The 17,951-nt window shown below is 38.5% G+C and overlaps 1 protein-coding gene across 1 annotated transcript in view; it reads right to left on the bottom strand.

Annotated features, from left to right (window-relative positions):
- Positions 1-17,951, bottom strand: part of LOC112049311 (uncharacterized) — a 44,926-nt gene that overhangs the window by 23,750 nt on the left and 3,225 nt on the right. Inside the window, exon 2 of the mRNA XM_024087157.2 lies at positions 9,970-10,120. Within this exon, the coding sequence (XP_023942925.2) occupies positions 9,970-10,120 (151 nt within the window). The remainder of the gene's footprint in view (positions 1-9,969; positions 10,121-17,951) is intronic.

Genomic DNA, 17,951 nt, shown 5'->3' with positions numbered 1-17,951 from the left:
TTATCTCTTATTCTCTTCATTTTTTATCCTTTACTTTGTACGAGAAATAATGGCTTATTTACGAAGCGATTTTAAGCAATAAAAAAAGTATTAATCCTTATCCAATTAAGTATCTTAAATACATTGTGCATTTAATAAAGATCAATATGGCTTTTTACAGCATGTAAATTAAATAAATATTTTCGAAGATATCACAGATTTAAAATTTAGGATAGGCGTGAGATAGGGGTACGGGTGGGAAAGGGATAGGGTACGGGGAGGGTAGGGGTAGGATGGGGGTAGGGTGTAGGTAAGGTAGGGGTAGGGTAGGGGTAGGGTAGGGGTAGGGTGGGGGTAGTGGTATGGTAGGGTTGGGGTAGTGGTAGGGTAGGGTTGGGGTAGTGGTAGGGTAGGGGTAGGGGTAGTAGTAAAGTTGACATCGAAATTTACGCGGACGAAGTCGCGGGCGTCCGCTAGTACCTAAATATATATTAAAAGAAATTCTAATCCACGCCATTGTCGATCAATTATTCTCCCGTATCTGCGGGACCCACGACTATAACTGATCGTGTATTGCTCGGCGTGCATGACGGCTTGACTTATGAAACGTTTTCGTTGCCGTTTGCGCTGCAGAAACGTGAGAATAATTGACCGTCAATGGCTGACTTTAATCATTAACATTGATTTTGGGTTCATCGAACTCAGTATAAACAAGCTTTTTTTTATTCTCTACAAGTTAGCCCTTGACTACAATCTCACCTTATGTGATGTAAGGTCGATGCAATCTGAGATAGAAGCGGGCTAACTCGTTAGGAGTAGGATGAAGTCTACACTCCTTTCGGTTTCTACACGACCATCGTACCGGTACGCTAAGTCGTTTGGGGCGGTACGTCTTTGTCGATAGGATAACTAGCCACGGCCGAAGCCTCCCACCAGCCAGACCTGGATCAATTAAGAAAACCTCAATCGGGGATCGAACTCAGATCGGTCGCTTTTATACATAATATAAAATAGTGGTTGCAAAGCAAGTGATTTGTTCGTTGACTATTATTATCTACTTTTTTTTGTTAAATTTTCATTTTGGTTTTCTTTTCATAAAATCATCATTAACTATACTATAACTAGTCCTACTTCTGTTTCCGGAGTATAAAATATTTTTTAAACGATCGTTCGTTATCAACCCATATTCGGCTCACTGCTGAGCTCGAGTCTCCTCTCAGAATGACAGGGGTTAGGCCAATAGTCCACCACGCTGGCCCAATGCGGATTGGCAGACTTGACACACGCAGATAATCAACAAAAAATTTTGATATGTAGATTTCCTCACGATGTTTTCCTTCACCGTTTGAGACACGTGATATTTAATTTCTTAAACGATCGATTTCGATCGATTTGAACTTCAAACGATCAAATACACGATTTTCATCAAGGAAATGTATAAATGAAACAATTTTCCCTATAAATAGTCGAAATGCCACTATAAGAAACCCGCTCATGGAAAACTACAAGCAATCCCGCATTAGAAGTTCAATCCCGTTACTCCATCACAGTGGGAAGCCGTACTACGCCGATATTGATAAAGGGTCTGATACCATTGAGGTTAGCGGTTAGCGCGCAATGCCAAGGTTTGTTTATTAAGTGGCTTATTATAGCGTATATATGTATATAAAAACTCAGGGATGATGACAGTTTTTTAAATTGTATATAAATTAAGAGTATGCTAATAATAAAGCAATTTTGTAAAAGTAACAGGGTATCTGCGATCATTACTTTCGGAGCTACAGGGATTTAAAGGGTCAGATTTGCGGCGCTGTCACGGATCCCTGAAAAACGTTTCATACAAAATGGCACGAGTTAGTGACGTCGTTGGCTCGCTGATCGTTAGGTTTGTATGGGCGTTCAAACAAAATCACTAATATCTTTGTTATTTGTGCGTTTATGTTAATAGTTCAGTTATTGAAAAATGACACATTTAATGTAAGGAAGCTAAAACTGTATGAATTTTTATCTAATTACTATAAAAGATTTTTATTAGATTTTGAAATTTTATAATCTTATTTATTTTGAAAATATTCAGTCAATCTTTGCTTTTTATGTATAAATTAGTTAATATTGACCTTATTTATCCGAATTTATTAAAAAAATTAATATATTCCAACCTAGTCATCATCCTCATTCAAGAACAGGCTCACATATTATCCAAACAAGGGGCGTGCACAATGATTTTAACTAGGGTAGGCAAATGCATGCAAATTGTACAAAGTGGAAAAATTCCACCTCCATTACAGGTTCATAATGAATTCTCAGGGTATGCATTGCGTTTATGCATCTATGAAGTGCACGCCACTGATTCAAACCAAATGTTTAGGCTTTGTTCGGGTTATGTGAAATTTGCACAAAATCGGTCGAGCGGTTCTTCATTTATGACGTTTTTTTTAAGAAATGAATTCAGAAGTAGTGTAGGGGTAGGGTAAGGTAGGGGTAGGGGTAGGGCTAGGGTAGGGTAGGGATAGGGAAAAAGTTCACATAAGTCAAAGCGAAGCTTTACCTTATCCATAATAAGATATACGTCACCTTTTCAACAACAATGTTTTCCAGACGACGTCATACATAGAAATGTGTAACATTTTCCGTAATGAATAGCGTGGGACAGTGTAAAAAACATGTGATTATAAGGGTTCCGTTTTTGTACTACGTACGTTCGGAACCCTAAAAACAAAAACGTCATGTAATCATTTTATATTCGAAATAGTGACGAAGCAATCACGTTTCACCCTGTGATTTTATAATAGAAAAATTGGCACCATTATACTGTGGGGAGGAAATCTGAAAACGTTTAAAGTCTTCGAAAGGAACCATGAGTTTAATAAGGACTCTAAAGTATCGCGTATTGATTCGTTCTCGGTTGCGTTTTAAGTTTGTCACGGTAATGTAATGCTGTAGATAATCCTTTATTGATTGTACACGTACAGATATTCCATTTCCTGAAGAAGACTTTGGTTGTAATTTTAAGGTAAAAGACAGGTATTTGAGACATTTTGTGTGTGAAACGGAAGTAGCGTTAGCAACACAGAAACATGTTTATTAATTATCAACTGTCTGTGAGAGGTTTCTAAGCAACAGCTTGGTAGTAAACGGGTTTCTACGTCACACGCCTTCTCCAATACCACAAAATAATCCAACAACTCATTTTTGCTATGTTGGCGGTCCTTCAGTGTATAACTTTACTACACCCAAAGCCAACGGGTTTCCCAAGATAGATTAAGTATAATCTATACTAGTATTATAAAGAGGCAAAGTTTGTAGTATTGTAAAGGATAATCTATGGATCTACTGCACCTATTTTGAAAATTCTTTTACCACTAGAAAGCCACGTTATTTATGAATGTCATAGGCTATATTTTATCCCAGTATTCTCCCGGTAACGGGATATAAGCAGGTGAAACCGCGGGGCGTCGGCTAGTATTTTAATAAACGTAGAGTTTGTGATAAAGCATGCAAGTACCACCATGTTTATTTCTGCCTAACATCGTTGTACCGTATTCTGAGGAGTATGGTTGTCGGTGTAATTACAAGCACAACAGGTTAAGGGACTCAACACAGAGATCTCTGTCTGCTGGTTTTTTGACATCCCCTTCTAACACGGTTTTTCCGACTTATTGGAAGGTAAGGAGGGGAGTGATTTTAGGTGTGTCAGCTTTGGTAAATATTTAAAAAAAATGTTTAAGTGTTTTAAGTACCGCTTTAATCTATACTAATATTATAAAGCTGAAGAATTTTTTTGTTTGTTTGAACGCGTTAATCTCAGGAACTGGACTGATTTGAAAAATTCTTTCAGTGTTTAGCTACCCCATTTATCGAGGTAGGCTATACGCTATATATTATACCCGTATTTCTACGGGAACGAGAACCATGCGGGTGAAACCGCGCGTCCTCAGCTAGTACATATATAATGCTTGCGGCGCATCCGTAGTGTGCGATGACCATATAAACCGGCTGACGTAAGAGGCTGTTTGTGGTACGTAATCTTTTGTTAAAAGTTTACGACCTCTTTCATGAGTTAAAAAACGGAAAAGCATTAAGTGGGCCGGCCACATAAAGGGTTATGTGCGCTTTATTCAAAGTAGGCTTTGCAAGGTTTTCGCGGTTCGTATACAATGAATAAAATTACGTTTCCAAGTAGTGTATCATATTAAATAGCTATGTAGCGATAAGGCTGCCTTTTCTATACTGCTTCTTCCTTGTATTATTTCTTATTTTATTTCTATGTTTATAGAACTTAGAAGAGAATTCTAAATTATGATTAATATCAGTGCAAATTAGAAAATAAACAATAATAATATTTCTTTACTATTATTATGATTATTAATATAATGAAGTTTATCAGGGATAATGTAGAATTCTAATGATGAAAGAATTTTTCAAATCGGTCAAGTAGTTTCAGAGCCTATTCAATTCAAACAATGAATTTTTTGACGGCCTCCGTGGCGCAGTGGTATGCGCGGTGGATTTACAAGGCGGAGGTCCTGGGTTCGATCCCCGGCTGGGCCGATTGAGGTTTTTTTAATTGGTCCAGGTCTGGCTGGTGGGAGGCTTCAGCAGTGGCTAGTTACCACCCTACCGACAAAGACGTACCGCCAAGCGATTTAGCGTTCCGGAACGATGTCGTGTAGAAACCGAAAGGAGTGTGGATTTTCATCCGCCTCCTAACAAGTTAGCCCGCTTCCATCTTAGATTGCATCATCACTTACCATCAGGTGAGATTGTAGTCAAGGGCTAACTTGTAAATAATAAAAAAAAACAATTTTTTTAAACATCGAAACTTGCTATGCGATCACTCACAGATAGAAAATGATTAATAAAAATATGTGTCATGTTCTTTTAGCGGTTCTTTCAGTTGCACACACAAACGCCTTACCTTACAACTACAACGAAAGCCAATCCGTCTTCCAATAATAGAACATCTATACGAGAAAGTTATCGAGTACGTAATGGAATACTTAAATATTGAATGATATTTGCCCTCAACTGTTGGCATTCAATCATGCGAAGCTTACATCATAAATAACATTCCAATGCAGGAAGAGATGAGTTTGCTGCAGTCAATATTTTATGTTTTCCACAAAAGAATTTATTTTAATTCAATGTTAAGGTAGATTTTCAGAAATATATCGAGCCCATGCCTTTTTAGATATCGCAGCCAGCTGATTTATTCACTATTCGGTCTATATTAACAATCTATTAAAATAAATATCAAATCAAGTGAGAAATGTCATCTACCTACTATATGATATCCACAAAGGGTTGTCAGTAGGTATGCACCGGATGATATTTGTTACATATAATCTAAATTTCGTATATGTCAACTAACATAGCGAATTGTAGAATGTTAAAAGTGAGAGCTTGATTGCAATCTCACCAGGGGTGTGATTCCGCCAGTTTACACTCGTCGATGTAATTTCGCCTATAACAAGTTTTATTAGGACTTCAACTTTATTTCTATGGGATGCCAAAAATAAAATCTCACTAACAACGAAGTTGACATGGAAATGAGCGTCACATCGCTGTAACTTTACAGAAGAGGCTGGTGTTAAGTGATACAGTCTAATATGGTAGCGGACTTCTCAAACTCAAACTTCGTATTATCTTCTAGCCTGTATCTCTCTTCTAGCTCTACCCTTTCGTGCCATCTTAATGACCTAAGTTTTTTCTGCTTCGCTGTGTCATCGGCCTACAAGGCGTTATAGTAAGTTTGAGAACCTATACTCTAGTTTGTCACTAATCTGTGTGCCCTATCATAACTAGGTCACATCTTGAACCTAAATTGTACGTATAAATATTAATGGGCAATAAACAATCTGCTAACGATGAGAGGAGAAACGTTATAGAGAATTTCTGGATATTTTCCAATCCGATACGGTCAATTCTTTTAAATGTGTCACTTTCTTGCAAGGTCGCCGCGTCCTAGGGTTGCCACCCTGTATGAATATAACTATTACTAGCTGACGCCGCGCCGACGGTATCACCCGCGTGGTTCCCGTTCTTAGAGGAATATGGTATATAAATATAACCGAGTAAGGCTATATTACTCGGTAGATGGGCTTTCGAACACTGAAAGAATTTTTCAAATCGGACCAGTAGCTCTTGAGATTAGTGTGTTCAATCAAACAAACAAACTCTTCAGCTTTATAATATTAGTATAGATTTTAACGACCCTCTACATGGTAATGCTACAGAATATATAAAACGCCAAAGCTGATGGTAATAACAATAGGTAATACAAATTTCGAATTGAGAATTTTTACCAAGAACTTCTTAGATGAAAGAAAATCTTCATAACCCAAGTCCAGGCAGGAATAATATTGAAATAGAAAAATGTACGTCTCTCTGTCACACATATGTGAAAGGAGACGTTGGTCAAAAAATGCTAATCGCATATTAAATTCACTCCTCACAAAATTTAGCACAACGAGCATATGAAAATCGTTTCCTAAGGAGTAAACTCCAAAATAAAATAGGTGGCAACCCTAGCGTGGTCTCGTTTAGAAATGAATAGAGATTTTTTTCCATTTTAAGTGCCTATTTTTGCTTTGTCATAATTTTAATCGGCTTTATGTAAGAAGCGTTTGGCCTGAGCTCTCTTCTGTGAATATTGGGCTAGTGTAAAAATAATTTAGCGGCTTATACTAGACTAGCGGAAGCTTGCGACTTCGTCCGCCCTTAGACCTCTTTAATCCGGCCCCCTTTAAAATTCGTTCTTAGCGGACATCTACTATCTATAAACTACCTCTCTGACTAATTGTAACTAACTAACGGTATTTGATATTTTGTGATGAGTTCTTTCGTTTTTATATATCAAGACTACACCGACGCCTCGCGGTTTCACCCTCGTAGTTCTTGTTCCCGTGAAAATACGGGCATAAAAAGTACCCTATGACACTCACAAATAACGTGGCTTTTAGTGGTAAAAGAATTTTCATAATCCGTTCAGTATTCTTCCCCACTTATACCTCCCATCTTGTAATTATTTATTACTAGCCGACGCCCGCGACTTCGTCCGCGTGAAACTCGATGTAAACTATCCACTACCCCTATCCTACCCCTACCCCTACCCTACCCCTAGCCTATCCCTAGCCTACCCCTACCCCTACCCTACTCCTACCTACCCCTAGACCGTGTGTCCGAAAAACCCAAATATCTTACGGAACCCTATTTTTTCCAAAATAAAATTTAGCCTATGTTACTTGTGGATAATTTAGCTTTCGAATGGTGAAAGAATTTTTAAAATCGGTCCAGTAGTTTTTGAGCCTATTCATTACAATCAAACAAACAAACAAACAAACAAACAAACAAACATACAAACAAAGTTTTCCTCTTTATAATATTAGTATAAGTATAGAAAATAGTAAATAAATATCGTAATGAACTAATAAAACCAGCTAAATTATAACAACCGCATCTAAATCGGCTCATCAAGTTAATTGCTATGATGATATACATAACAGTCAAATTTTGTCGTCATCAACCCAAATTCGGCTCACTGCTGAGCTCGAGTCTCCTCTCAGAATGAGAGGGGTACGGCCAATAGTCCACCACGCAAACTTCACACACGCAGAGAATTAAGACAATTCTCTGGTATGCAGGTTTCCTCACGATGTTTTCCTTCACCGATTGAGACACGTGATATTTAATTTCTTAAAATGCACACAAATGAAAAGTTGGAGGTGCATGCCCCGGACCGGATTCGAACCCACACCCTCCGGGATCGGAGGCAGAGGTCATATCCACTGGGCTATTACGGCTCTCTATGTTCTCCCCGACGAAAAATGGAATAACACTCCATTTTTCGTCGGGGTTTAAGAATGTCGAAGGTCAGGCCACTGCAGGACCATAACACATTCATAACGATAAGAGGTAAGTAGGTGCTTAGTGTATTCACAGTGGAGGCCAAGTGAGGACAAGCTATTAATAACCTCCAAGCGGATGTCCCTCCTCCAGACAAGGGTTGTAGTGTTGCAATGCGGGCGGGTAAAGCATCCCCTACACCGCGGGGGGCGCAAGCCTAACAAAGGATTTGTGTAATAAGCACTTGATGCCCTGATGCTTCGTCTGGGCACAATCCTGGTTTTTGTGAACATAACAACCCGACTAAGAGATGAAAATCCTGCTTTTTTGTGAATTTAACAACTTTTAACCCGACTGAGAGATGAAAATCCTGCTTTTTTGTGAATTTAACAATTTTTAACCCGACTGAGAAATGAAAATCCTGCTTTTTGTGAATTTAACAATCTTAACCCGACTGAGAGATGAAAGTCCTGCTTTTTTGTGAATTTAACAACTTTTAACCCGACTGATAGATGAAAATCCTGCTTTTTTGTGAATTTAACAACTTGTAACCCGGCTGATGGTTGTTAAAGTCAAAAATAAGCACTATTAAAAAAAATAAGCAAATTTTGAATCGTCAATGTACAATGTTCCGTGTTATAAAAAAATTGTTTGTCCATCAGCCACTGATTAATTTACGAAACTACGTTTTTTACAGCCAGACCTGAATCAATTCAGAAAACCTTAATCTAGCCGGGGATCGAATCCAGAACCGTCTTGTAAATCCACCGCGCATACCACTGCGCCACGGAGGCCGTCAAAACTGACAAGACCAATTCAGTAGAGGTATACTATGTAGGTCATTCACTCAAATAAAAATCACGCATATAACTCAAAAGACGTTAGCTTAAGTTCCATTCTTTCTCAATAAAAAAAAACTCGAAAAAAAAAGACGTGTAATGTAAATAAATAAAATTGTATACATGGGTACCTCATTTGGTGTGTAAATTGGAAAATAATAATATTTAAAATTATCCATATTCGGCTCACTGTTGAGCACGAGTTTCCTCTCAGGATGAGAGGGGTTAGGCCAATAGTCTATCACGCTGGCCCAATGCGGATTGGCAGACTTCACACACGCAAAGAATTAAGATAATTCTCTGGTATGCAGGTTTCCTCACGATGTTTTCCTTCACCGATTGAGACACGTGATATTTTAATTACATAAAATGCACACAACTGAAAAGTGCATGCCCCGGACCGGATTCGAACCTACACCCTCCGGAATCGGAGATAGAGGTCATATCCACTGGGCTATCACGGCTCTTTAAAAATAATACTATACCTACAATTATTTTCTTTTGGAGACAAATGGAACAAAAATGAAAAAAAGTACCTAGGTACTACCTATTTAAAAAAATATGTTTTTTTTATAAAATTAAATAAAGAAGACAGTTTATAATTTTAATGGAAGTACATTAAATTGTTACCTTGATAGAAATTACATTACAACTACCGCATAGACAGTAAAAAACATTTCACTTGCCAAATAAACTTGGCTGCACCACTGTAATGCATAATAAAAAACCTTCGTGAAACGTGACACGGGAAGTCAAATTAAAAAGTTTTGAATAGAAATTCAGTGTAAACCCTGTAAACCTGATTTAAATTGTTACATAGTATTTTTAACTTTGTTTGTAAAATGAACTATTACTTTTCATTTCTATTATTGGTTATACTAAGATTTTTTTAATATAGTAAGTATGCAATGAGGAACATCCTCATGATGATGTAAAATCACTTTTTTCGTTTGAATATAAAAATACCATAACTATAAATATGACTTCGTGCACATATTTTCAGGTTTCACGATTCGCGTGTCGTGCTTTTAAATCATATATTTAAAAATCTTGTTTTACAATATGTATTTTAAAATATTCGAACATAAAAAAGCACATTTTATTAGATATTTCGATTATTAAAAAAACAAAAAAAAAAAGAACTCTTCGAAACTACAATATCCTTGTTATCTCTCATATTTTTATATCACTTATATTGGTGTGAACATTCTGTGAAAACAGCCTAGCACACACTAAGCAAAATTCGAAAAAAAAAATTATTAGTTTTTGTAAATGGAACGTTAGTTTGCAAGTTCATCGTACTCACCGACGAGCGCGGCGAGTAGCGCGAGGCACACGACACGCAACACAGACATGCTCGCGCGGCCGCAGCGCAGAGCGGACTGAGCGGAGGTCTGCGCCGCGCCCCCCCGCGCCCCCGACTGCGGCACTGCGCTTCTGTGCCGGACACGTGAGGGCTGGGGAGATTTCCACAGTGTACGACATAGTGGAACTTTTTAATATTAACCCGGAGATCGAGTTATGCGCCGGGCAAGCCCCGGTGAGCGCTGGAGTCTATGCTGCGCTCTCAGTTCGCTGTGGTGTTGGTCACGTGAGAGCTTGGGAGGTGTCCACGGTGTACGACATAGTGGAACTTTTTATTAACCGGACACCAAGATATGCACTGGTATGCGCCGGCACGCACCAGTGAGCGCTGGGGTTTATGCTGCGCTATCAGTTCGCTGTGATGGTGGACTTCTGGAGTCTTCGCTCTCGGTGCGCTGCGGTGTCGAATACTTGCAATATCACAATGGTTTTTTTTATAAATTTCCGCTGGTGGATTGATGCTCACCCCAGCCGCCTGATATGCACTGGCCTATGTTGTACATTTCCAGTATGCCTCAGCAAGCACTGGTGTGCACTGGAATCCCAAGCAGTGCTCTCCGCTAAGGCATTTGATACTGGCAGTATCACAGAATTCACAGCGGATTTTTCTTACCAATGTTCGCTGGTAGATAGAGAAATCCTCCTTGATGCTATAGCCTGGCGTCACTTTGTGTGCCCAGTGCAATTTTGTTATAGAATGTGATTTTAAATGTTATTGATCCAAACTATGCAATGAAAGTACTTAACTGGAAGAAAAGCGGGCTGACTGTCTTAGTGCAATGTTTAATTAGGTAGTGACAAGCCATCACTATTTTTATGATATTGGCTTGCACTTAATATGCTTTCGGAGATACAGAAGTGCACTACTTATTTTCAACTTTTAGCTGCAACTTTTTGCGGAAGGAAGAAGTCTAATATTTCCAACTTAACACAGGATTCTGTGATATATACAAGCTGAAGCTACGAGGCAATTTACAACATATTGCAATATCGTTGCCTAATAGTGAAATTAGAATTTCGGACATTGGCACTAACGACAGGGCAAGTGGCAAATCGCGCCCTTATCGCACCATTTGTAGTCGATTGGTTACTCAATTGCAAGTCGTTTACACCTCGGGGTTACAAATCAAACGTGGTTTTATGAAACTTTAACAGATATTAATAATTTAATTCAATTTTCTTTAAAATGAACTTTTACGTAACCCTTTCGATGTGCCTGTAATCCAGGTTCCTATGATATAGCACGAGCTAACTTCAGTTTTTTTTTATTCTTTACAAGTTGGCCCTTGAGTACCTCCAAAGATGGAAGCGGGTTGCTGTTAGGAGTAGGATGAAAATCCACAACAATTTTCGGTTTCTACACGACATCGTACCCGAACGCTAAATCGATTGGCAGTACGACTTTGTTGGTTGGGTGGTAACGAGCCATGGCCGAAGCCATTAGCCAGATCTAAACCAACTAAGAAAACCTTAATCAGCCCAGTCGGAGATAGAACCGACGACCTCCGTACAGAAAATCCACCGCGCTTACCACTGCGCCACAGAGGCCGTCAAATAAACGTTTATAAAAGGCAAAGGTCTGACCCATGCAGGGTTTTATACCACAAAGATTAAATAATTTGTAAAGCAGGCTTCACATTTAAAGTTTACCGTGACAGGGTTCCGTGATAGAGTGACATAAGCTAGTTAATAATGTAGAGTGACTACACCACCCGTACTACCTACGTCACGCAACTCTTATCAACGTTATTATCATTAGGAACTGGACAACTTTTTAATAATTATTTAAAATAGAATATAATCATCATCATCGTCATCATTATCAGCCGATGGACGTCCACTGCTGGACATAGACCTCCTAGCACTACGATCTCGAGCCGCCAGCATCCAGCGGCTCCCTGCAACGCGCTTGATGTCCTCGGTCCACTTAGTGGGCGCTTTCCGGTGCGGGGTCGCCATTCCAGCACCTTGAGACCCAACGTCCATCGGCTCTTCGAACTATGTGGCCTGCCGACTGCCACTTCAGATTCGCGTCTTGCTGAGCTATGTCAGTGACTTTGATTCGTCTGCGTCCTCATTTCTGATTCGATGATGCAGAGTTACTCCAAACATAGTTCGCTTCATCGTCCGCTGAGTGACTTTGAGCCTTCTAATAAGGCCCGGTCGGTCACTGACTATAGGCCTTGGGCCTTATTAAAATGGAATATACAAAGTGTTATTTGTATTGTATATCGTAGACGTTGCGTAGCATGTAGAAGAAAACCGTAGCACGTTGTAGCATCCCACGTAACCATTTCGTAGAGATAGTGTAGAGACGTAGGCGTAGCAGTCTGGGCAGGTTAAATGTAATCTTTTTAACATTAAAATAAGTATTTACGAGTAAGTGCAGTATACTTCATCGACTGCCGGAACGTGATATTATATTCATTCATTCATTCATTATCAACCCATATTCGGCTCACTGCTGAGCTGGAGTCTCCTCTCAGAATGAGAGGGATAAGGCCAATAGTCCACCACGCTGGTCCAATGCGGATTGGCAGACTTCACACACGCAGAGAATTAAGATAATTCTCTGGTATGCAGGTTTCCTCACGATGTTTTTTCCTTCACCGATCGAGACACGTGATACTTAATTTCTTAAAATGCACACAACTGAAAAGTTGGAGGTGCACGGCCCGGACCGGATTCGAACCCACACCCTCCTTAATCGGAGGCAAAGGTCATATCCACTGGGCTATCACGGCTCTTGAATGGAAATGGAATATACAAAGTGTTAATTGTATTGTATATCGTAGACGTTGCGTAGCATGTAGGAGAAAAGCGTAGCACGATGTAGGAGCCCACGTAACCATTTCGTAGAGATAGTGTAGCGACGTAGGCGTAGCAGTCTGGGCAGGTTAAATGTAATCTCTTTAACATAATAATAATTAGTATTTACGAGTAAGTGCAGTATACTTCATCGACTGCCGGAACGTGATATTATATACTCATCATTATTTTCATTTAATATAAAAGTTTGATAGTTATTATCTATAATCATAAAGTGGTAATGTTTGTGAGGTTGTAGAAGGTTATATGTGGATCTAGAAAACCGCTTTTTGGATATTCTTTTACCGATAGATGAGTTCGTACCATAAGATGTACTCTATCCCTGTATTGCCACGGAAACGGGAATTACCTAAGTAAAACTACAGGGCGTCTGCTAGTAATACTATATATATAAAAAATTGAGTTTCTTAGTTAAGTTTTTACACCTTCGTTTTTGAAATTCAAAAACGAATACGTTCTCTTGTCAGTACGATACGAACCGTCGCATCGGTAATTTTCAATATTATTCAAGAAAAATGGCGTCTTGTGTTTTTTAAATATTACAAAAACTATTCTCAAAAACTAAAGAAATAAGATGGAGTATTTTTTTATTGGTTGTTATTGATTATAATATTAATTTACGTAATTGTTGTTAGTGTTAAATTTTGAAATACAAATTATGAAAAAAGTTTTTATATGCGGATGCCAAGGAGACGCGTGACTTTTGTTTTTTTTTATGGGTTGCACCGGCGTCAGGACACAGTTTGTAAATACTCTCTCTGGCTACTCTGTGGTCTTTGTTCACATTTTTAATTTACATATTCATGATAATTTACAGCTAGTAGTATTAGTATCTGCGCTAAACCGCGGACGGACAAACGGACATGACGAAACTATAAGGGTTTCTAGTGGACTACAGGACCCTTAAAAGACTACAAATACTTTAAAATCTAGTGGATACCGTGGATTTACCTCAACAAGAGCACAGTGGCAGCAAATTGAGGCAACCGACGGTTAACTCGATAGAACAGTCCGCTTCCCGATTATTTCACACTAATGAAGCGACGGGTCGAATTGCGCAGTGCGGTCGCAATCGCATTCACCATGAATTTTTAGTTCATAATAGTTGACTCATATCAAATTTAATATAAACCATATTAATTTCGCAATCGCATGGATTATGGGTCCGAAGTATATCGATGTAAATTAATAAAAGTTAAGGATTTCATTTAAAAATCACGCATTCAAATTTAGTCCATTTTGTGACGTCATAATGTTACTTGATGTGCTAAACGTCATACTAATTGTTGACTAATGTTTTTGTCAAACGCTCCGATTGTAAAGGATTTGTTATAGTGATGAAAGATGAAACACAATTAAACAGTTGAAATATAGACCATCATAGCTGAAATTTGGAATGGAAATAAATTTTACTCTGGATTAATACATTCATCCCGGAAAAATCCATGATTCCCGCGGGATTTGTGAAAAACTGAATTTCACACGGACGAAGTCGCGGGCGTATTTTATAAATTAAAATTTTCATGTTATCAAGTCTCAATAAATATGAAAAAAAAAAATCAATCTAGTACAACGATAATTAACTATATAGAACCATTATAAAAAAGAGTCAACTAGCCTATTTCTACATTTTTTAAGGGCAGCGGTACTCCGTGTATGCCTTTTTTTTCTTTTTTTTTTTACAAGTTAGCCCTTGACTACAATCTCACCTGATGGTAAGTGATGATGCAGTCTAAGATGGAAGCGGGCTAACTTGTTAGGAGGAGGATGAAAATCCACACCCTTTTCGGTTTCTACACGGCATCGTACCGGAACGCTAAATCGCTTGGCGGTACGTCTTTGCCGGTAGGGTGGTAACTAGCCACGGCCGAAGCCTCCCACCAGCCAATATTAGCCTCCCACCAGCCAGCCTTATCCCTATGTCTGACCTATTTTGTAGGTTAAGTTCCTCTTATTATGATTAATTTTCAATGCGACTTCTCCATTTACCCTTATTCATAGACTCCAAACATTGTACGAATGGCACACTTTCCATAAATCATTTGTAGATGAAAAAAATATCATCTTCAATTATTTTAACCCGTACATTCATTATATTGTTAACTAGCGGACGCCCTGCGTTTTCACCGGCCTAGTTCTAGTTTCCGTCGGAATACGGAAATAAAATACAGCCTTTGACACTCGCAAATAACGTGGCTTTTTATTGTTAAAAGAATTTTCAAAATCGGTTTAGTAGATCCAGAGTTACCCCCCTATAACCTCAAAAACTTTACCACTTTATAATATTAGTACAGAATATATAACTTAAGTTTATTTATTATAAATTTAAATTTAATATACTGTGTAATTCTTAGTTTTTAACCGACTTCCAAAAAGGAGGAGGTTCTACGTTCGGCTGTATGTATGTTTTTTTTTAAAGGGTTTGATTTCAAGGTGGTCCCATTTTTTTAGTGTCAGGATCTGATGATGGCATCCTGGAGAAATTGAGGGGAACTTTCGAAAATTGTAGAGACGGCTAGTGCGTTTGTAAGTGTTGGCACCGCCTTCAAATTGATCAGAAGGTAGCACATGGGCAAGATGTTATTTTTTGCTTTTTAGTTTCAGTTAATTTTTGAGTTGGAAGTTACGTCGTGCTCCCATTCATAGACACCCTAAGCACAACATGTACATATGTGACGTACCTAGATAAAATATATACATATTGTATATATATATTTTTTATTCTTTACAAGTTAGCCCTTGATTACAATCTCACCTGATGGTAAGTGATGCAATCTAAGATGGAATCGGGCTAACTTGTTAGGAGGAGGATTTCTACATGATGTCGTACCGGAACGCTAAATCACTTGGCGGTATCTTTGTCGGTAGGGTGGTAACTAGCCACGGCCAAAGCCTCCCACCAGCCAGACCTGGACCAATTAAGAAAACTTCAATCGGTCCAGCCGGGGATCGAACCCGGGACCTCCGTCTTGTAAGTCCTCTGCGCATACCACTGTGCCACGGAGGCCGTCAATATTTCGTCGTAATTTACCTATGCACTACTATAAAGTAAATTTAAATGAAAAACTAACCAAGAATATATTTTTAGTTTAGTTTGAAACACGTTAACCGAAGTAGTTAGCTAAGTTATGAAGGTAATTTAGTTTTTAAATCCGCCGAGAGTGCTTATGCAGTTAAGGAATAAAACTTGCGCTGGCTTTCCCAATGAAAAGAACTAACTCAATACTAAAGTGTTTTTCAAACAGCGTCTTTGAGTTTATACTTGGAAGACATTACAAAAGATTTTAAAAATATGGTAAAGTTATACTTTAATTATCATTATCATCATCATCATCATCATCATCATTATCATCATCATCATTATCATCATCATCATCATCATCGTTATCATCATCATCATCATCATCATCATCATTATCATCATCATCATCATCATTAACAGCCGATGGACGTCCACTGCTGGACATAGGCCTCTTGCATGGACTTCTAAACAAAACGGTCTTGAGCCGCGATCATCGAGCGGCTCCCTGCAACCCGCTTGATGTCCACCTAGTGAGGGGTCACCCAACACAGCGCTTTCCGGTGAGGGGTCGCTATTCCAGCACCTTGCGACCCCAACGTCTATCGGCTCTTCGAACTATGTGGCCTGATCATTGCTACTTCAGCTTCGCGACTCACTGAGCTTTATCAGCGACTTTGGTTCTTCTGCGGATCTCCTCATTTCTGATTCGATCGCGCAGTGAAACCCCAAGCATAGCTCGCTCCATCGCCCGATGAGCGACTTTCAGCCATTTTATGAAGGCTACAGTATTCGACCAGTTTAGTTATATAGTAGACGCCTCCTCGATAAATAGGCTATCTAACACTGAAAGAATTTTTCAAATCGAACCAGTAAGTAGTTCCTGAGATCAAATCAATCAAACAAACAAACAAACTCTTCAGCTTTATCATATTAGTACAGTTAGTATATATAAATTAAGTCAGTGGAAGCCGTAAAATTGTCTGTGCTAAGTCATTTTTTTCTGATTAAAGTAAATCAATGAAAATTTTGGGTGAACGCACAAAAGTAGAATAAAAGAAACATATTTTGTCAATCTAATGAATATCAAAACTGCAAAGGCGGTCTTATAATGCTGTAAGGGAATCGAATGAACAATACCGTAACATTACATTCATTTTGATAAATTTTCCATTGTTTTCAATATATTATTTAATTAATTAAACAAATTCATTGAGTTAATTTCGTGCTTATATTTATTTATTTATTTCTTTACAAGTTAGCCCTTGACTACAATCTCACCTGATAGTAATTGATGATGCAATCTAAGATGGAAGCGGGCTAACTTGTTAGGAGGAGATTGAAAATCCACACCCCCTTTCGGTTTCTACACGACATCATACCGGAACCCTAAATCGCTTGGCGGTACGTCTTTATCGGTAGGGTGGTAACTAGCCACGGTCGAAGCCTTCCACCAGCCAGACCTGGACCAATTAAGAAAATCTCAGTCGGCCCAGCCGGGAATCGAACCCAGGACCTCCACCGCGTTTACATCCACCGCGCATACCAGTGCGCCACGGAGAACGGTAGCATTTTATTTTTTCTGTACAATATTTCATTCATTCATTCAAATTGGCAGAAAAACATAAAGTAGAGTGAAATGAACAAAGGACAAATGATCTAGTCAGCGTGTCCACTGCGCATTTCCGCACAAGATCTGCATCGCTAATGTATCCGCATCACAGTGGGTACTTATTTACTGAACGAAACTTACAATGTGTCCTGCAACATAACATAAATAATTATTTTCAAAATACATAGCTTTTATTTTTTAACTTGGAATACGTTTTAAATTATGTAAAATTTAAAAAATAAATTGTTGTACATGGGTGTTGCTATAAAAAAAATCGAACGTATGCGTTAGGATTTGTTTGCAAGCAATATTAATAATTCATAAATTATAAAAAAAAACTTGCAATTTAAGTTTTTCTATTTGGATGTTAATGCATGGTTAACTTTGTGACGTCATTCTAAATTTAACATGGCGGCATATCTAAGATGACGGACTAGTCATTACAACATTAGTGGTTTGCGCT

The sequence above is a fragment of the Bicyclus anynana genome, chromosome 17 (assembly GCF_947172395.1).
Source record: "Bicyclus anynana chromosome 17, ilBicAnyn1.1, whole genome shotgun sequence".
Lineage (NCBI taxonomy): Eukaryota > Metazoa > Arthropoda > Insecta > Lepidoptera > Nymphalidae > Bicyclus > Bicyclus anynana.
The sequence above is the reverse complement of the archived record's forward strand: the minus strand, read 5'-3'. Positions and strand labels throughout refer to the sequence as shown.